This window comes from Rosa rugosa, chromosome 2 (genome assembly GCF_958449725.1).
Source record: "Rosa rugosa chromosome 2, drRosRugo1.1, whole genome shotgun sequence".
Taxonomy (NCBI): domain Eukaryota; kingdom Viridiplantae; phylum Streptophyta; class Magnoliopsida; order Rosales; family Rosaceae; genus Rosa; species Rosa rugosa.
The window spans coordinates 50,662,313-50,683,666 of NC_084821.1; the positions used below are offsets into that span (position 1 = coordinate 50,662,313).

At 39.7% G+C, this 21,354-nt stretch overlaps 2 protein-coding genes across 2 annotated transcripts; both read right to left on the reverse strand.

The window, feature by feature from the left end:
* Nucleotides 1-559: 559 nt before the first annotated feature.
* On the reverse strand, nt 560-1,467 carry LOC133733755 (kiwellin-1-like). The gene has a single exon (XM_062161392.1). The coding sequence runs from the start codon at nt 1,421-1,423 to the stop codon at nt 854-856; it is 570 nt and encodes a 189-aa protein (XP_062017376.1). The 5' UTR covers nt 1,424-1,467; the 3' UTR covers nt 560-853.
* Nucleotides 1,468-8,717: 7,250 nt separating this feature from the next.
* On the reverse strand, nt 8,718-12,420 carry LOC133732076 (protein DETOXIFICATION 19-like). The gene is made up of 7 exons (XM_062159537.1): nt 11,811-12,420; nt 10,552-11,096; nt 10,087-10,173; nt 9,928-9,984; nt 9,583-9,821; nt 9,371-9,489; nt 8,718-9,207 (listed from the first exon to the last, which is right to left on the reverse strand). The coding sequence occupies exons 1-7, from the start codon at nt 12,087-12,089 to the stop codon at nt 9,097-9,099; spliced, it is 1,437 nt and encodes a 478-aa protein (XP_062015521.1). The 5' UTR covers nt 12,090-12,420; the 3' UTR covers nt 8,718-9,096.
* Between the last annotated feature and the right edge of the window lie 8,934 nt (nt 12,421-21,354).

Genomic DNA, 21,354 nt, shown 5'->3' on the forward strand with positions numbered 1-21,354 from the left:
GCAGAGACTGATTAGGAATCTTCAATCAATAATCCTTCTACAGCAAGGAACAGTAGAAGCCCTAGTATAAATACCATGTTTCAAGGGACGTTGACTAATCGCACAGATTATCAAAGTCTCTCCGGAGCAAACCTACCCTCAACGTCAGTTGAACCAGCGAAGCAAGGGTAACGCCCTCGCAACCCAGCAAAGCTAAAGTCACGCTTTAGCAAAACCCGTGCTTTCTCCTACTTCCCAGTGATTGCTCTGCTTAACCTACAACGATAAGTATCGATTCGGTGAACGCAAGAGATCGATCACACCACAAGTCCTTATCCATAAGGCGAAAGTCCTTTTCCAAAAGGCAGAGAAAAGAATCTAGTGACGAGGTTGGTCCTCTCATCGTCCACAGTGTTTGGTTAAGAATCTGGTGACGAGTTTGGTGCTCTCCTCGTCCACAGTGTTTGGTTAAGAATCTGGTGACGAGGTTGGTGCTGCACCTATTGGTTGGTGCTTCTTTCCCTGATCATAGCACGCATGTAGCATGCTTGTATGATTATGGATTTTGGCAAAGCCTGTATATTTAATAAAAACTTGTATTACTTTATCTTCATTGATCCAGTGATTACAAAAATTTCTGGCTCACCAGCCATTCGTAAACAAAGATCTGAAGATCAAACTAAACGAAGGTATGAATTTTGACTACAAGAGGGTGTGTAGCTACGCAGAAGACTTATTGATTCATTTCTATACCTGTTATTGTATTACTCCTAGTCTCAATGCAGGAGAGCAACAACTATAGATTGCAATTTAATGTTACTTTATGAACCTTCTTCACTTTTATTTTTATCACAATATAGAGGCAGTCACTTAATCAGGCATCAGACCAGAATATCTGCATTTCACCCCAGTCGCTTTCCTTAACTCCCAAGGCCTTCCAAACAGCTGGAGAGGCATCAACGATGTTGTGAGGACATGGAGGCTGGTAATCATGATCAGGATCACAACCCATTGTGGAGTCACACTCATCAACAACTTTGGCTTTCACACTCCTTCCATTACCATGTATGGTAATGTAGTGTGAACACCTCTTCCTATTGTTGAACCACCCGGTGGACAATGCCACGACCCGGGTGTTATCCGAGTGGAATTTATTGTCACATTCAGACGCTCCACCACCATCACCACCTTTCTCGAAGCTGTTGATCGTCAAGGTTGCTTTTGTATGCTTGGACACCGGAGGAGAGCACTTGTAAGTGGTGTAGAGCTTGCCTTTTTTGCAGCATTCAGACTGGTTCTCAGGGTTACATTGTCTCGGAGGAGGCTTTTTACCGACTATTTTGCCACTTGGATTGCAGGTTTGAGCTTCAATGCTCAAACAGATTGTTACAAGAATGATGAAGATGAAGAGAAAAGCACCGGAAGAACAAAAGTGGAACTTCATGTTCTTCTGACTCTTGCTAGTTTTGTTTTGGTTGGTCTGAGGAAGTTGGATCCTAAGTAAGCTATATATAGAGATCAAGCTAGCTAGCTGGTTTTTAATATCAATTGACTTGATTCTCTCTAGAATGATCATACTGTCTGTGAAAGATACCGCTTCGTAATATTGCTGATAAGTATACTGTCAAATTGTGCAGTAACCTTCCATATACATACAATCTGACTGTCCGCATACAGCTCATTATATCACCATATACAAAGAACCATTTTTGTACTTAATGATAGTTCTGTACTGCAGCTGCCTGTGTAAGATTGGTTTGGTTGATTAATACTAGAATAAGATTCCTTAATACAAGAGAAATTAACTAAAGATTCATTAATGATAGATTACTCCAAAGACCCCTTAGAATCTTAAGCTAGAGTAGCCTCTAACCTACATATATATCACCATATACAAAGAACCATTTTTGTACTTAATGATGATTCTGTACTGCAGCTGCCTGTGTAAGATTGGTTTGGTTGATTAATATATACTAGAATACGATTCCTTAATACAAGAGAAATTAACCAAAGATTCATTAATGATAGATTACTCCAAAGACCCCTTAGAATCTTAAGAGTAGCCTCTAACCTACATGAGAGATCAAAGTCAGGAGTCTATTGAAGTCTAACATGCATGATATTTTTCTTTTGGAAATTGTAACTGCTAATACCAATTCTTGAACATTAAGCTATACCTAATTTCCTTCCCCATATGATGAAATTTTACTTCAGTAGTCAGTAAATTAGGAATCAATTAACATGATAATTTCATGATTCTGATTCTACTAGTAGTAAAAGTTAAAACAGCCAATAGATCCTTTCTGGAAATTCCGCTACGGCTGATTCTATACTAAAAAACAGTACGTCTAACTGAAATGTGTATATATTATACTAAATGTCCTTATTTGTTGTTCTAGTTTTTTTTTTTCATCTGAAGGTGTCCCCTATTTTATTAGAAAAGTGTTTTCTTATTGTTCTGCTAGTCATGTAACTACGGAGTAAAAATTGGCCATGGAGATGTTGAAGGCGATTCCATAAAACTGATGTATGAAACACCGCAAGTTTTCTCATCTTGAATAAAGAAAGTAAGTAGTCAATTCTAAACACAATGATATGATAATTTTCTTTAGTTAGTGTTGTAAATGATAATGACTATTCATGCAATAGGTATTGCTTAATGTATACGATTGACATACTTGTAATGTGCGATTGACAGACTTGTAATGTATGCGATTGACAGACTCGTAATGTGCGAGTGATTAGTATGGCTATTGTGGTATCAAAGCAATACCGCACTGAAGTCAATGCTGGACGGATCACGAGTTTTCATAAGCTTATCAATCTCATATCTGTAGCTGAGAAACATGATAACATACTCGTGAGGAATTACTCCATTGAAGAATGCCAACGTAGAGAAAATTGGCCTAAATGGAAAGATGTGATCCAGGTTGAATTGGATTCACTAACGAAGAGGAAGGATGCCAACACCTCCTAACATAAAACCTGTTGACATTAATAGGTCTTCGTTAGATAGCGTGATGAGAAAAAGAGATGATAATCTCACCTTATGGCGCAAGGCTTCTCACAAAATGCCTGATTACACGCATTTATATACGTGTAATTATTTCTAAAACACTAGAATTAAGCTAATCTTCATGTCAATTATTATGTAATTAATCCACTTTTATTTATTTTGTAGGAAATAAGCGGAGTTACGGAAATTATGAGAAAATGGTGCGAATTGAAGCAAATTGAATTTTCGACAAAAAGATGAAAGTCAACCAAGAGCGATATTATCGGAAATGGCGAAACTTGAACACACAAGGCAAAAGAAAAAATAGGAATGAATTAAACTAATTAAATATTAGTTTAATTGGAAGTGTGGCAGCTTAACTTTTAATTAGTTTAATTGGAAGTGTGGCAGCTTAACATTTAATTAAATCAAATTGGTTTAATTAAGCTATCTTCCACGTGCAGCAATCAAGCTTATTCTCTTCTTTCATCTCCTAGCCACCCATATGCTGACACGTGCCTGGCCCTCTCTCACACCAACCAGACCACAATTCCCATTCATTCCTTTACCTCTCGGTGAACAGGGGACGACCTAACGATATATATACACAGTACCACACAGAGAAGGGGGAGACCACAATTCCGCCGCACACCAAAAATCCCATCAGACCCTCTCACCTGGACCTCACCATTAATTCCAGAGAGATTCTTGCGTAGGGCACCCGCACGGGACACGTGGTGGGGAGGGCCAATCACCGTCCAGCAGGGGGGGTGTTTTGGGTATTGCACATTAGGGAGCAGGGGCATTTTCAGAAAAGATGAAAAACTTTCTTTCCTCTGATTGGGTGGCCGTAAGGCCACGTGGTGGGGAAGCCCCACCTAAGTATTTTTCTTAATTCCAATCTCATTCGATCCCCTTCTTCCTCTTCTCCCAGCAGAACACCGAAACCACCCACCTCCAATTCTTCTCATCTTTTTCTTCACCTCACCAAGATTTACACCTCCTCACCAAAATTCACCAAGATCTACCTCACTAAGATTCCATCTTCTCATCAATTCCACAAATTTCAAAGGGGGAGCCCAAGCATCAAGAAATTCATCACCATTAAATTTGGGTAAAAGTGGGGAGCCATAAATCAAGGCTAGTCATAATTGCTTTATAGCAATTTGTGGCTTGTTCTTGTTACTCCTACTTCTCTTCACTTTGTTCCTCTTTAAATTATGTATATTGATGTTTGTTTAATGATGGGTAGTGAGTAGTGTTGTTGTTGGGGGCTAGGGTTGTGTGCCCTAGTCCAAATCTTGTGTAAAATATGCTTATTTTAATGTAATGATGCAATTTTCATATGATGGATGCTTATATCTATTTTTGTTGGGTTAAAATGCATGTCTAGGAGCCTAGTCAACTCTAGGGTGTGTATTTTGAGCATGTCTAGGATGGAGTTAGAGGCTTGACCTCCTCTAATTCCTAAGCTAGAAACCTTCAATTTCGTATTCGAGGGGTTATAAGCATGGTGATTTACACCCGTTGCGTGAATGCGCGGGCGGGTCGCTTAGTAGTCTAATTCCTCGATCTTTAGGCCTCTTGATGTGAATTAGAGACCCTTGAACCGGCTCTAATTCATGCCAAGTGAGTTCCTACGACCCTTGAACCGGAGTAGGAATACCATGAAAGGGAATTTCGGTCCTTGAGTCTTGAACCGCCTTGGATACGACTACCACCAAAGTAGGAAATTTGCATCTACATTAGATTAGCTTCCGACACATGAGATTTGGGTGAAGTAACCTCCCTAGCACCCGACATTCTCATTATATTGTTCACACTTTTCTAGTTTAATTTCCTTGCATTTTTATTAATCGCTTTGCATTTTATTACTTTTTGTTTAGTTCAAATCAACTCTCAAATATCAAATCCATCGACTCATTTGTGTATTCCCATCTTGAGGCTATAAGTTAGTGGCTTTGAATAGGCTTGGTGTGAGCTAAGCCGAGCATTGCCAAGACTTGGTGCCTTGTGAATATTTTATTTTTATTGTTATTTTTATTTTCATTTCATTGTGTGCTTTTAAGTTATTCTAGTGCTAATTACCTCGGTTAAGTCCAACACCTAATCCCCGAGGTACGATAATCAAGGTTCTAATACTTCCCTTACTTGACAACGATTCGTACGCTTGCGAGAGTTTATGAGTCAAGTCAATGCCCTGTAATCGACTACGAGAAGACATATTCTCTCGTAATGGATGTCATTGCACTCCACTACCTGGTCAGTTTGGTAGTTTCCAAATAACTGAACATGCAGCTTACGAATGTGGTCACTACGTATCTATATGGGGATCTAGATACGGAATATAATGAAGGTTCTTGTGGACTTCATTTACCCAAATCAAGTGGCTCTTGACTACGGAGCGCGTTTGCAATGAGGGTGAAATGCTCATTAAAGTGACTACTTGATTGGGAAGGGATATGATGAACTATGTCCCTGCGTTTTCATGACAAGTTCTGGATTTGCAATTGTCACGGTTTATGTTGATAAATATAATTGGAACCCTTGAGAGTTAAGGGAAACCGCTGAACTCCTTAAATCCGAGTTTGAGATGAAGGACCTTGGGAGAACACGGTTTTGTCTAGACTTAGAACTTGTATACCGTGTCAATAAATGCTTTGCATTTTGATAAAGTCAAAGATGCACTCCCATGGTCGTCCGTAGTCTTGACCCTATGAGGGATACGTTTCGTCCCAGGGATGATGACGAAGACGTGTTAATTGGCAGAAGTGTCTTACCTAAGTGTAATAGGCGCATTATTGTACTTAACACAATACAAGACCGGACACCTCATTTGTTATGAACTTGTTGGCTAGATGTAGCCCTGCGCCAACGCAACGCCATTGGACTGGTATAAAGACAATCTTTCGTTACTTAAAATGTACGATAGATATGGGCTTGTTCTATCTCTGTAGAGAGAAAAGAATGACAGAAGAATGAGAACGGATCTTATTAGCCCAAGTGGCACCGTCCAAGACGCCGTGATCGGCAAAGCCGCCGGCCATCCATCCTCCTCCCTTACATCAAAACGATGATGATGTTTTGATGGATTTTGCTGATGTAGGGTATCTCTCTGACCCTTACAAAGGTCGCTCCCAAACGGGTTATCTCTTTACCATGGGAAGCACTGCGATATCTTGGAGGTCTACAAAGCAGACCCTTGTTGCTACTTCCTTGAATCATATAGAGATTATTGCTCTACATGTAGTTGTGCGAGAATGCATATGGCTAAGGTCTGTAATTAGACATATTCGAGGAAGTTGTGGTTTGAAGTCTACCATAGATGAACCTACATGCATTTATGAAGATAATGCAGCTTGTATTGAGCAAATGAAATTAGGTTTCATCAAGGGCGACAACACAAAGCATATATCGCCTAAGTTCTTTTACAATAAGCAACAACAAACACTTCTAAATATTGAAGTGAATCAAATCCGATCTGAGGATAATGTAGCGGACTTATTTACTAAGTCGTTACCTAAATCCACCTTCGAGCAACATGTGAAGAGCATCGGATTGAGAAAGTTATCCGAACTCCCATGATCGTAGCAATCAGGGGGAGATATTGACATCAGGGGGAGGTATGATGTCTACATGTTCGATCTCGAAAAGTGAAGGACATGTTGTGCTCTTTTTGTCCTTCGACCAGAGTTATTTTTGTCCCATAGGGTTTTTGTTACCTGGCAAGGTTTTTGTTACCTGGCAAGGTTTTTAGTGAGGCAACAATCAAAGAGTCATCACCAAGTTTGAGCGGCACAAGGGGGAGTGTTGAAGGAAGTCGACATCATGTGTGCCTCTTCAAACTAGAGTTGTAATAGGAGAAGGTTCTAGATTTCCTAGTTATGTTCGGATTCTATTACATTTCTTGTACTCTGTAAATTCCCTATATAAAGAGCTCCTATTGTCAATAATACGACACATTTCTCTCTGCAATTCCTTTTTACTTCAACAAGAACCAGAAATTTCTTATAAAGTGCGGCAATTTTGGAAATTTGTGGATCTTGATGGAGAAAGATAAGTATAGGCTCTGTATAGAACCAGAATATAGATACAATGATAGAGAACATGAAAGATATAATGGAAGAGGCTTGTAGATAAATCCCCAACATGCTGTATAACTGTGCACCAAATCCTTGCCCACACAAAGTCTCAAGAGCTCCACTTAAATTAACCGACCTAAAACAAGAAATTAGTATTAGACAATTAAAACAGTTACGAGCAAAAATGGTTGCTACAAATTTTGTCATCTCGGGTACAATGAAGTTACAACAACTATAATCATTTCTTCAGAATTGCTTGTTATTAAAGAGCTTGATACCCCCAAATAGATGTAATGTAGTGTGAATGAGAGGGCTATGGTTTAGGTAGCTACCTTACCATGAAACCGAATCCGGTGACTGTAGCCCATGAATTTGCAAGGGTTGCACCAGCAAGATCAGACTCACCTAGATGGCCAGCAAACATAACCGATACCAAAGTAATCAAGTAATAGGAAAGATTGGTAAGAATCATCGGCAATGAAAACAAGACGTGATTCTTGGCCTCCTCCACGTCCAATACTTTCTTCCACCACCTTCCTTCTTCTCCATGGCCATGACAACCACTACCTTCCCGTAGTAATGGTATAGTACTATTAGTAGTAGTAGTAGTAGTAGTATTCATGGATTCCAAGTCTCGGTTTCTTTTTTCTTGTTTTTCTCAAATTAAAGTGCAGACAATGAGAAATCAAGGAATGAGATTTAAGAGAGGGAAAGCTAGCTTTCTCCTTGTGTAGCCTTTTTCTTATCATCAGTTGCCCCATTTTCCATTTTAGGTTGAGGGATTAATAAAGTAAATTACAAGCTACCACTCCCATACCAGAGGCTATGACTCTCGTCCTGGATTCAAACAAGCTATATATAGAAGCATTAAATTCAGGACGAAAGTCATACCACTCCCATTTTCCATTTTAGGTTGAGGACTTGATAACTCATAATTCAGATGCATGTGTGATATTTATGTAGTGTGCGCACATTAAACATACAAGCCTAGGTCTAAGCCTGCATCTGAATCAGCCATAGTCCATAGAGGAGTTGGAGAGAGTGAGACTTAATAGGTCGTAGGGTATTTTTATGGAGGACTTTGAGGATGGCTTATAGCTATTCGCTTCCCCTGCTTACTTATTTTTCATGGACATTGCATTCTCTGGTGGCTGGAGAACCATCACAGGTGTCCTTTGTGCCAATACCCATTGCCTCATGAGTCATGACTAAAACATATCGTTAAAAGTGGTAGAAGCCGCCTGTTAGCTGTTAATTGCTGCCACATGAGGCAACAGAAGATTGAACATGTAGTACAAATGTGTGAAGAAAGGCCAATCATCAATATTTATGTGGCTGGAGAATAATTCAGACGACACAGTGTTATTCTTGCCAAGGAAGCCACACTACAAGACTGCAAGAATATAGTGAAACCATGGAAGTCCAGTTCTTACAGTTGCAAGGTCAAATCAACAATGGAGTATGTTTCTTTTGCGATGTTATTTGCAGCCTAAAGCATTACAGTTTATGTCATTTTAAACTTGTCTGCATTTCCAAGTCAGAAGAGAACTAAATTGTTTCACCTATGGCTATGTTTGTTTGTTTCAGGTCTTGTTTTCATTGCCGATGATCACGTACACAATAGTTTTCACTTGAATATTGGGTGGTAAGGAGTCACTACATATCCAAATTGCAATCCAAATGAACTTTAAGGCATCCATGGGAGCTGCAAAATCAAGTCCATGCCAGTATACATGTACATAGCTCGCAAATGAACTTTAAACCCTACGCATGTATATAGCATTATAGCTTGCAAAGATCAAGTTAGGACTCTACATAGTTCACTTGTTAAGAGCCCCTTATACTTAGAGGTGCAAAATGTAAATAGCCCCAAGGAACATATATAACCTTCTTTCAGCTAGCTGATTTATTTGTAGAAGTTCTCATCGAGACTTCCAAATTCCCTTCAAGAGATGCATTTAGATTCTTAATGTTTAGAGACCTCCAACATCCAGCCAAAGGCTTAGCTTTGTTTATTATTTTTGCCTGCTCTTCACTTAATTATGCTGCATTATGAGTTAAATCTAATTCAGTCCATTTTGTGCGCAATGTAATCAACATAAGTGCCCCAGCTTGACAGGAAAGACCACAGATTAAACCAATCCACAGACCCTGTACCAACAGAAATTAATCATGTTAATATACAACAACAGATCAACATATCAGTGTAGCTGCTTCTTCCTCACTTTAAATGCAGTTAAGCAACTGATATATACTTGGAATTGATATGCACGTGTTTGTATTTTATGTGCTAACAATTGAATGACTGCCTCACCTTGGCATATAGTGTCAACTTAAATCCAAGAAGACATGCAATCGGCACACCAATCAAATAGAATGTACCCAAGTTCACATACACTGCCAAGTGCTGCCACCCACATCCTCTAGCCACACCTAAAATGATCAAAACTCACTTTCATAGGCATCCAAGAAAAACCTGTTAAGTGGACAAAGTTCAAAGGCAAAGCAGCAGATAGAATTACCCACCTGATAAGACACCTTGCACTGAATCAAGCATTATTGAAATTGCAAGAAATGGTGTCATGGAAGCAAATTCCTTTATTATTGCAGTGCTGTCACTGAAGAAGCCAGCCCAGATATTGTGACCAAGTGCTAGCACCAGAACAACTAAGAAACCAAGAAGCACAGAGAGCTTCAGAGTCACAGCCATTGCATTCTTAGCTCGGTCCGGTTTGCCTGCTCCCAATTCATTTGACACCCTTGTGCTAAAATGTAAGTAAATCTTAATTTTCTTGAATATAGGAAACAGAATGCAGATATCCAACAAATTTTAAATAACAAAAGTGACCTGGGAATTATTGTTCTACCAACCTTGCTGCAGCACTGAGGCCATATGTAAGCATGTAAGCAATTGTTTCTGTATTCACACTGAATAATGAAAAACAACAAAAAGAAATTAAAACAAAGCTTCTTCAGTCAGGTGGCAATAACAGATTTCATGCAGGAAAAAAAAAAGCTAGTGTAGCTTACCACATTGCAATTAGTGAAGTGGTTTGTTCCGAGTTTGGCATTAATCCTGCCAAGAGCACCAGAATCTCAAAAGCCCAGTACTCCAAGCTGGAATATAAAAATGTGAAAAGTTAAATAGTGAAAAACTGAAAATCATGTTTCATCCTCTGCAGAACTGTAGAACCTCAATTCATTTATGTGTCCATCAATCAGGCCATAGAGCTACGTCTGATCAGAATTGGGCTTCCATAGTCCATCCAAGACTATGCCATTTTTCCAAGTCATAAATATAACCTTGATGCTAACAAATTTTACCAAATGAACTACATGTATTTAGCTCACTCAACTAAACTCGAAGTCCGTCTCTCATTTTAGATTTGATGAGCATTTGCAGTTCTATAGTCTATTTACTCTATTATATAGCTGAATGAGGCTACATGCCTCTAAAAGGGCTTTTAAACATTTAAAATACAGAAAAACACTTACCAAACCATTGCTGCAGAGGGGAGGGCAAGTTTCAAGTCAGTTAGGACATAATGGAATGATTCTAATGAAAATCCTTCCCATGTGTGCTCAAACTTCTTAGCATGAACAACATACGTGGCCAGCATGAGGACCGATATCCATAATGAAATCGAAGCTGCTAGTGGAGCTCCCTTGAACCCAAGAGCTGTCCAATGTACCAAACCGTATGCAATACCAATATGAAGAACCACTGGGATCACTGAGAGAAAAACCAATGGCATGACAACAGATTGTGTCTGAAGAAATCTCAATATGTTATTCAAGAATCCATATGCAAATAATCCCGGAATCAGATACTTGATATAAATCGCAGCAGATTTCGAAATTTGAGGATCTTGCTGGAGTAAGATGAGTATGGGCTCGGTGTAGAACCAGATTACAGATATGATGATAGAGAAGAGGAAAGATATGATGGAAGAGGCTTGCAGATAAATTCCCAACATTCTGTATGACTTTGCACCAAATCCTTGCCCACACAGGGTCTCAAGTGCTCCGCTCAACCCAACCTAAACAAAAGGAAGCAATGAGATGCTAGCAGAATCTGCAATATCCATTTGATAATGTAATTTCATTTTCACTTTCAATTCATCTGTTCATATCTATCATATTCCTTTACCATACTGTTCACCATCAGCAGTATTGCGATAAGGAGTGACTATAAGTTCATGGAAAACACCTTCTAGTACTAATGCTATCCAAATCATTTTCCTCTTCCCCTTATCATTATCATCACTATCATATTACTCTTCCATACAAGTATAGATATAAGTGATCAACATAAATAAACATTTAACTTAAACATAATCAAAGCAAAGAAAATACAAACATTATCTCGATATCATGCATAAACTACGATTGGGAAAATGGAAAGCCACCTCTGTCCTCTGAATGCTTAATTATTAGCAACAGAACATCAAAATCAACAATAGCTTCCACTGTTCTTCTCACAGAAGAATGAAGTAACTCTCAGATACGAAAAGACAAAGAAAATGCTAGAGGATGAGAAGGGTGAAAACATATTTTGAAAAGCAATACCCCAAAAATGGTGCTAAAGCCTAGCTAATAACCAACACGCCTATGTTTCACCACTACCTCTGGGATATATACTAGGGAATAGTACTCCAACACTGTTCCATTCATTTTCCTACTTACTAGAATTTGAAAGTGAACACATATCAATGGAAAGCAACACAATAGAGTGACAGAGAGAGTTACCTTACCATGAAAGCGAAGCCAGTGACAACGGCCCAGGAATTGGCCAGTGTTGCCCCAGCAAGCTCAAGCTCACCAAGGTGACCAGCAAACATAACTGAAATCAAAGTGATCAAGTAATAGAAAACATTGGTCAGAATCATCGGCAACGAAAACAAGACCTGGTCCTTCGCCTCCTCCACATCCAAAACTTTGCTCCACCACCTGACTCCTTCAGCTCCATGAACTCCTGACTCCAATAAGGGCACTGCTGCATTAGTATCTGAACTTGCTGTGTTTTCTGACATCTCTCTTACTTCCTGGTCTTTCTCCTATTTCTTGTCTTTATTTGTTTGGTTTGTGGTTTGCAATATGTTCTCTTTCTACTTAAGAGGACATATATCTATATATAGAGATTTTGCAATCTAAGATATAAGAGAGAGAAAGCTCTGATTCCCTGGACTCTTTTCCAACTTGAGACTAATAAAGTTAGAATATACCCTTCATTTGCCGGCCAGGTTTATGGTCTTTGATGGTTTTTATATACTTTTTGTGTTTCGACTCTTCGGTGCTTCCTGTCAGTTTCCCTTTCCTTCTATATTTTTTTTGTTTTTGGGAATTCTCTCCTTCTATATTTGGAGTACTTGGAACAGAAACCTTACAAAATAGTCTGAGCTAGACTCTGAGCCACTGCATTGTTTAAGTAAAATGAAGCTGAAAATGAATCCGAACGGTCCCTGTCCACGTGCCACCGGGGTTGATATTTACAGAATACTCGGAGAAACAAAGACTGATGTGACCAACTTTAGACCGACCGAAGAAGTTGTATTAGGTAGGATTTTCATCAAGTACAGGGGAAATAAGTGTTCATGAATGTGGAATTATCTACAATAACGCATAAAATATACTGATCTATTTAAAGCATGGAAAAACAACTTAATGGGAGTATGAAGTAACTATTTTTACGATGAAAGAACCAAGACTCTGTCTTTCTCGTCTGCTTAATTGTTTTGACCAGGGGCAGCTTGTATAGTTGTATTAGCTGAGAACTTGACTATGTGAGGCAATATATATAACATTTTAAGCTCAATCTTTAAACAAAAGCCACACTTCAAACAAAAACAGGGAGAAAATGATTTTAAGAGTCGGTCTTTTTGTCCTAATATTTTGATCAGGTCAGCTTGTACAAAATGGAGACTTCGGGACCAGCACGCACCCACTACGCTTAATTTTGAAGAAAAGTGATTTGTTAAGACATTTTATCGAACATATTTAGAAAAACTAAAAACGCCAAGCCCTTCAAACAAAAACACAGAGATGAAGAGTTGCTGCTTGTTGAACACCCTGGTGATTGATGATACGACGGGTAAGAATGAGAGAAGGCAGTGGGAGAGACTTTCTTTAAGCCAATCATTATGGTCAGAAACATAGGGCTGAGATTTTCTCTGTTTCTTCACAGTTGGATATATCTCTTTACATCTAGAGAAGACAAATCCAAATTGTGGATCAAAAACAGACAAATCCAGATCGAGACGTTTCAAACACTACTACTTCAGACTACCATAAAATATTGTACAGAAGTAATGACATTTGAGTCTGTGACACTGCATTTTATGTAAATGTGTCTCTTTCTCTGGTCCAAAGGGTTTTTTACTTTTTTATGTCATGCAAATTCAATCCAAGTAAAAATTATATCATGTATTTCACATGCATCTACGTTGTAAATTCTACGAAAGTTATTGTCACAAAGTAGTACTCTTCCGCTGAAACTGATTCTAGAGCGCTAGCATTTCCAGTTGAATACTCCTTCTATTTTATATTTACAACTCTAATTTCTTTTGACAAAAAAAAAAACCAATACTATTTTTTAATGGGTCCTTGACCCAAAGCACCAAAATGAGCCAAAATTGTCCCACTTACCCCATCAACAAATTTTTATTCCCACTTACACTATTTAAAGTAAAATGACAATTTTACCCTTGACTTAATTAATTAATTACACTTACCCTGTCTCTCTCTCTTTCACTCTCTCCTCTCTCCACGATCTGCACTCTCTCTCATCCTCCAGAGCAGATCGGAGATCTCTCTCTCTCTCTCTCTCTCTCTCTCTCTCTCTCTCTCTCTCTCTCTCTCTCTCTCTCTCTCTCTCTCCCCCCTCCCTCCCCAGCACGACGCCGGCACTGCCTGGACCAGGAGTTTCGGAGCTTTCTTCGCAGCTAGCGTCGTACGCGGCCGAGCTTTTCTCCGGTTGAGGCGGAGACTCGGCCTGGACCAGTGCTCCGGCATCAACAGCTTCGTCGCCAGCTTCGCCGTTCCCTTACTCTCCTTCCACTTCATCTCCGGTTGCGGCGAAGAGACTCGGCATCAAAAGCTCGTAAGGATTCTATCTTAATCTTTCGGAAATTTGTTTGAGTTTCTAGGCTTGTATGATTTTGATTCTGGTCTGCGTTTTGGATTTTCGATTTGATTAAATTTGATTTGTGGTGGAATGAATGTATAGGAGTCTGATTTGGAGGAGTTGGAGCGCACGGTGGAGCCTACCTGGCCGAAGCTGGTGGTGCCGGAGAAAATTGTTGAACTCTTGACCGCACATTGTTTGTTTTCGACGGCGGAAGCCGGAGTTGACCTCGGTCACAGGGACAACTACGGCGGTACTGGATCAGAAGGCACCGTAGTTGGTGCATTGAATGCTCCTGATACCGGAAAGCGATGCAAATCAATTTTGGGTGCCCAAATCAATTTTTTTTTTTTTTAGTAAAATATGGGCAGAAGGCCCAGAAAGAAAGACAAAAAAAAAGGTTCTATTGGGGGGCAATAGACGTCTATTGGGGAGCAATAGATGTTTTGAATTGATGTAATATCCTCTATTTTTTCCTTAATCAAAGTTTTATTTGTCTAATTTTACTGAGATTAGTTCCCATTCCGGTGACCAAAAGTTCTACTAGGGGCAATAGACGTCTATTGGGGGGTAATAGACCTTTATTGCCCCTCTATTGGGGGCAATAGACGTGTATTAAGGGAAAATAGACTATTGGGGGGCAATAGACATGTATTAGGGGGCAATAGACTATCGGGGCAATAAACGTCTATTGGGGGGCAATAGGAGGCAATAGAAGTCTATTGGGGGGCAATAGACGTCTATTAGGGGGCAATAGACTATCGGGTCAATAAACGTCTATTGGGGGGCAATAGAGGTCTATTGGGGGGCAATAGATGTCTATTGGGGGCAAAAAAACCTTTCGGGTGAGATTTTCAACAAATTCCGGTGACCGGATTCCGGCGGCCGGTGACCGGATTCCGGCGACCGGTGACCGGATTCCGGCGACCGGTGACGGGCTCCGGCGAAGTCTCCTATGGTTTCTCTCTCATCCATTTTCTCTCTCTCTATAAGTAACAAAGGGGTGAGGGGTAAAATGGTATTAAAAAAATTTAAAAAAAAAAAAAAAAATCTTAATGGGGTATTAGGGAAGACTCCCTTAGAGTGTATTGGGTAAGAGGGAATTAAAAAAACTTAATGGGGTTAGTGGGAAAAAAATCCCTAAAAATGGGGTAAATGGACAAAATCCCTTTTTTAATTTCATGTGAAATCGATAGTAGGTCGTTAAAGAATATTGGGTTAGTCCATATAGTGAAAAATTGTGAAAGTTAAAGTTAAAATTAAGTTAATGTTGAAGAATATTCTTCAATCAAAAAAAAAAAAATGTTGAAGAATATTCTATTATGTGTGTCTTACCAAATTAGGATTATTTTTTATTGTTGTAATAGGAGAAGATTGTTCTAGATTCCTAGTCCTAATTAGAATAGGATTCCTTGTATTCAAAGATTATGTACTTGTAAAAAATTAATCGTTAAAACCCTAAGCGTGCTCTGCCGCGCCTCCAAGCTCCTAAGCCGCTATTGGTAGTGCCTTGCGCACCACCCCGCAGCCGTCTTACGGCCTTTCTCCTCCTCTCCTCCATCTTTGTTCTCAAATGGCTTCTCTTGAGGAAGTTACTGCAAGCTTCCAAGCATCTCTTGCCCTAGCAGGAGATGATGTAGTTGATATCACTATGCTGTCACGTGGAAAAACTAGAAGAAATTCTCAAGCCTACTTGTTGGGAAGATCCCTATCTCCCAAGCCTGTGGAAATCAATGATCTTCGTCGTCACTTTCGTAGGATTTGGGTGGTGGAAAAAAGCTTCAAAATTCAAGAGAGATCAAACTCCCTTTTCCTCTTCTCTTTTGATCACCGTGGCGACCTGCGCAAGGTGATTAGGGGAGGGCCTTGGAATTATGCTCGAGCTCCAATGGTGTTGATGGAATATGATGGTGTAACACCAGTTGAGAAGATCCCTCTGAACCTACTTTACTATTGGGTACGTATCACTAATATCCCTCCTGCTTATGAGAAAAAAGAAACTATCATGGATATTGCTACTGTGGCTGGCCATCCCCTTGAACTTGATGAAAGGCTTTTTAACAACAAAGGGGAGATTAGGGTTAGGGTTAGCCATAATATCCTGAAACCAATTTTTTTGGAGAAAAAGCTGAAAATTGATGATGGGGTTGAAGAGGTAATCCATTACAATTTTGACAATCTCTTTGGACGTTGTGAGGATTGCTTGTTGGTCTTCCATCCTACAGGTTCGTGTACTGCTGCAGGAAAAAATAAAAACACGACTGTGGTGCAAACTCATGTACCAAAAATTGATTTTCTGAATAGGAATTTTCTGGTTGATGGCATGTCATTTACTTTTAAATCCTCTATTCCAACTGCTGTTACTATATCACCTTTTGTGAATCTGAAAGATACAGGGGCTCGTAAGGCCAAAAAGTCTATTGTGCTTCGTGAGCCTGACACAAGAAAAGACAATGGTTTAGCTATTGTGCCTGTTGAAGATCAATTGCCCAGCAAGAGAGGTAGGCGTACTCCTACCCCTTCACCTCAGAAAGTTCAAACCCCAATTCTAATTGATGAAAACAGAGGACAAGTGGCTCAACCAAAGAAGCTCAAGATGCCTGAATTCACCACCAAATTTACTGCAAAATCTTTGGGGCTTCAGGAAACTCCAGGAGGTTTAATGGTGCCAGTCGAGGCTACAGAGACAAAGAAGAAAAGGGGGCGTCCTCTTGGAGCCCGAAATAAAAATCCATCAAAGACCAAGATTGAAAAGAAACCTGCTTCTCCATTGTGTCTCACCGATTCACCATGTTCCTCTAGCCCTTCGGGTAAGGGCAAGGGGAAAGGGATTGAGTAAGCTGTAAGTTGGTCTTTAGCTTGCACACTAAACTCTGCTATGTTTTTGCACTAAATATTTGATCCTTCTGGCGCACCACAATTGCGTGCATTGGCAAAGGGAGGCTCAAGTCCAAAGTATTTTTTGTGAGCCTAGTTGTTTGTTTAGCTTTTTGGCAAGCTCTTGAATAGTTGAGCAAGATGTGTAACAGTGAATGGTACCGGGTGTCCTAATGGACCGTTTGTATGTGCCGTTCTGGCCATTCTATTAATGAAATTTCTTTGAACTAAAAAAAAAAAGATTATGTACTTGTACTCCCTATGTATAGGGACTCCTATTATCAATAAAAGATACAACTATTTTCCCAATTCTCTCTACAATTCTCTTTTCCTTAAACATGTTATCAGCATGAGCCCTAACCTTGATTTTCCCATGTACTGTGCACCACCTTCTTACACGACACCACCATCCTTGCGTGCTACTTTCAAGAAGATTACAAGAAGAACAAGAAAATCAAGCATCAAGAACACCAAGTAAGTTTTAAGATTAAAGTTCCTGCTTTTGAATTTTGTTTCTTCTTCTTTTTTTCTCGGGGACTTTCAAAATCTCTTCTTCTACATCCCACCTTTCTTGTAACATGGGTTCGATTCATAAAAGCGGAACCGTGGGGAGTTCACGCTAAACTACGAACTAAGAGCGTTCGTGAGCATCGAAAATTGACCATTCAAACATCAATGTTTCGGTCTAATCTGAATTTCTTGAAAAAATGATTTATTGGTAGCAAAGAGGCTCAGAAATACTTAATTAGTTGTCGTGGAAGTATTATACTCCGAAACTAATTTATTGTATAAAGATATGAGAGAGCATGAGGCTTATCTCGCAGCTGAAGGAGATGATGGAGAAGGCAATGACGCCAATTTTATAATTAAAGACTTCAAATCTGGCGATGAAAATATGGATTCCGCAGATTTTGTTTAGATAGTATTTTTCTAAGAATTTATGTAATGGCATTTGCCTTAAACTATTATCAATAATGGCAATGGTGATAACTTTTTCACAACTAGGCCCATCCAATTAATATGATGTCTAGGAAAATAGTTGAGATAAGTGGTACTGAAGCGAGCTTTGCTCCACCGACATCTCCTCTTACTTTCCTGGTTGTGCTCAATTGGAGTTACCGAAAGGATTGAGTAACAACCATTAGTCGAGTATTGATTATAACTATTTCGATTAGAAACTTTGATGTAATCATTGGCTATTATTAATAAAGCGTTGATTCTTTTAATTCGAGTTTTATTTACTTAGGCCGTTTTTCAGAGATTTAGAATGTCTCGCGGATTGTGCTACTACGCACACCATACCTTAACATAGGGAATTATTCCTTGGGATGATGCCTGCTCGATCTTCTGTGACTACGATGGCAGGATCATCACAATTGATTCATGATCGAGGACCAGCTCAATTTCTGTTGCCAAAAGGCACATTGATTAATGTCACTAAAGCTCTTTAAGCTCCTGGGACCGGAAGAACCCTTTTAAGCTTTAAAGATATTAGAGCCAACGGTTTCCATGTGGAAACACATAATGAGAATGGACATAAATTCTTTTGCATTACCTCTAATGACTACGGACGAAAACTAGTATTAGATAAGCTTATGTGTCGCTCTAGTGAGTTATATGTAACCACTATTTGAGTAATTGAGTCCAACAACATCATAAGAGATGACCTTTTGAAATTCCGACACATACAAGCTTTGGCATGACTGTTTGGGACATCCAAGTCGTGATATGATGATCCGTATATTAAAGAGTTCACATAAACATCCTTTCTTCATATTGAAGAGAAGTACGAATCAAAGATCGACTCAAGGAGGGAAACGGACCTCAGTCGCACCACACAATGTTGCCGCCATCCACCATCGGCTGGCTAACTCCGGCGCCGTCATCCTCCTACGGCATAGAGATGGCATTGACGCCATATATGATGATTTGTCTCCTCTCTCCACTTCTCAAGTCAATTGTAATTTTGTGGCTCAACCAAAATCCTCATTGGTTGCTTCTAAGGCCCATCTTTCATTTTGCGAAGCCTACTTTTTAGCTAAATTAGGATCGAGACCATCCTATGCAAAGGACACATGTGTTCTCATCGAATGCAAAGGGATATTCTGTGGATCGATTCAACCAACTTGCGGACCATTTAGATGTTTTATGGTGTTGGTTGAATCGCAGACACGCTGGTCACATGTCACGCTATCGTCCACTCATAATGCTGCTTATGATAAACTCCTGGCCTAGATCATATAGCTACAGGCTCACTACCCGGATCATCTCATTCAGTCAATTCGACTTGATAATGTTAGAGAGTTTCCATTGAAGACTTTTGATGGATATTGCATATCATTGGGGATTAATGTTGGGAATCTTTTCCTCATGTACACACATAAATGGTCTCACGGAAAAGCCACCATCAAACTACTACGATGGTAGCCCGGACTTTGGTAATGCGCACCAATATTTCCTCTTGGGGTTATGCAATATCGCATACAGCTATGCTAATTCGTCTACAACCCACCGCCATTCACCTTTCTTTGTGTTACAGCTAGTGACTGGGTGCGAGTCTGATATCTCGTACTTACGCATATTTGAGTGCGTGGTTTATGTGCCAATCGCTCCGCCACAATCGCATCCAAATAGGTCATAAGCAACGAATGCATATATATATATATATATATATATATATATATATATATATATATATATATATATATATTTGTGTTGGATGTAAATCTACAATTGTAAGTCTGTTATGTAGAACCCTTGACAGGCGATCTCTTTACCACTAGATTTGCAGATGGTCACTTTGATGAGATAGTCTTTCGTTGTTAGGGAGAGATTAGAATGTCAACGTTTAATAGGAACAACAAGAATTATCGTGGTCTGTCCCAACTATGTCTCATCTTAATCCTCTAAAAGTGATGATATCACATATACCTGCTGTAAACATGCTTGCAATGAGTGATGTCCCCTCAAGAGGACAATCAGGACATAGCACCACCCAAAAGAGCTGGGCACGTCGCTGCCACCATGGATAGTAGCATGGTCCGCCACAAGGTGGCATAATGGCGTCACAGGTCGTGGGTTCCTCTAGGGAGCGTAGAAGACCCATAAGTTCGATGGATTCTCGCCCAAGGAAGAGAGCGAGTTTGGCACAAACTAATCCATTGATCATTAATATTCAAAATCCGTCTCAGGAGACTATTCTAAATTGTGGTTATGTCCACAAGACATCGTTAGGGGACGCCTCAATGTTAGAATCAATCCCTGAGAATATAGAGATCTCTACAAACTACACTAGTGTACATGAGGATGTGAGATTATTGAGACTAATGACATCGGACCTTGCTCTGTTAAAGAATGTCAACGTAGAAAAAATTGACCTAAATGGAAAGATGCGATCCAGGTTGAATTGGATTCACTAATGAAGAGGAAGGATTTCGGGCCAGAGATGCCGATACCTCCTAACATAAAACTTGTTGACATAAATAGGTCCTTGTTAGAAAGTGTGATGAGAAAAAAGAGATTATAGATTCGCCTCATGGCGCAAGATTTCTCACAAACGCCCTGGAATCGACTACGAGGAGATATATTCTCCCGTAATGGATGTCATTGCACTCCGCTACATTTTCAGTTTAGTAGTTTTTGAATAATTGAACATGCAGCTTACAAATGTAGTCATTACTTATCTTTATGGGGATCCAGAAACGAAAATATACATGAAGGTTCCTAATGGACTTCATTCACCCAAATCAAGTGGCTCTAAACCACAGAGCGTGTTTGCAATGAGGATGTAATGCTCACTAATAGGGAAGGGATATGATGAACTATGCACGCGCATTTCCATGATAGGTTCTGGATTTGCAATTGTCGCGGTTTATGTTAATGACCATAATTGGAACCCTTGATTAGCTAAGGGAAACCGTTGAACACCTAAAATCCGAGTTTGAGACGAATGACCTTGGGTGAACACGGTTTCGTCTCAGTTTAGAACTTGAATACCGTGTCAATGAATGCTTAAGCATTTTGATAAAGTCAAGAAGCACTCCCGTGGTTGTCCGTAGTCTTGACCCTAAGAGGGATCCGTTTCGTCACAGGGATGATGACATAGACGTGTTAGTGGCAGAAGTGCCCTACCTAAGTACAATAGGCGCAAAATTGTACTTACACAATGCAAGACCGGACACCTCAATTATTGTGAACTTGTTAGCTAGATGTAGCCCTGCGCCAACGCAATGCCATTAGACTGGTGTAAAGGCAATCTTTCGACACTTAAAAGGTACGATAGATATGAGCTTGTTCTA

Bases quoted from the DNA above. Each gene is read 5' to 3' on its own strand.
- LOC133732076 (XM_062159537.1), bottom strand. From the start codon at position 12,089: ATGTCAGAAAACACAGCAAGTTCAGATACTAATGCAGCAGTGCCCTTA. The intron at 9,985-10,086 runs GTAAGCTACACT...TTCATTATTCAG, and splicing joins ACTTCACTAATTGCAATGTG to TGTGAATACAGAAACAATTG. The intron at 9,822-9,927 runs GTTGGTAGAACA...CTTACATTTTAG, and splicing joins GGCCTCAGTGCTGCAGCAAG to CACAAGGGTGTCAAATGAAT.
- LOC133733755 (XM_062161392.1), bottom strand. From the start codon at position 1,423: ATGAAGTTCCACTTTTGTTCTTCCGGTGCTTTTCTCTTCATCTTCATC.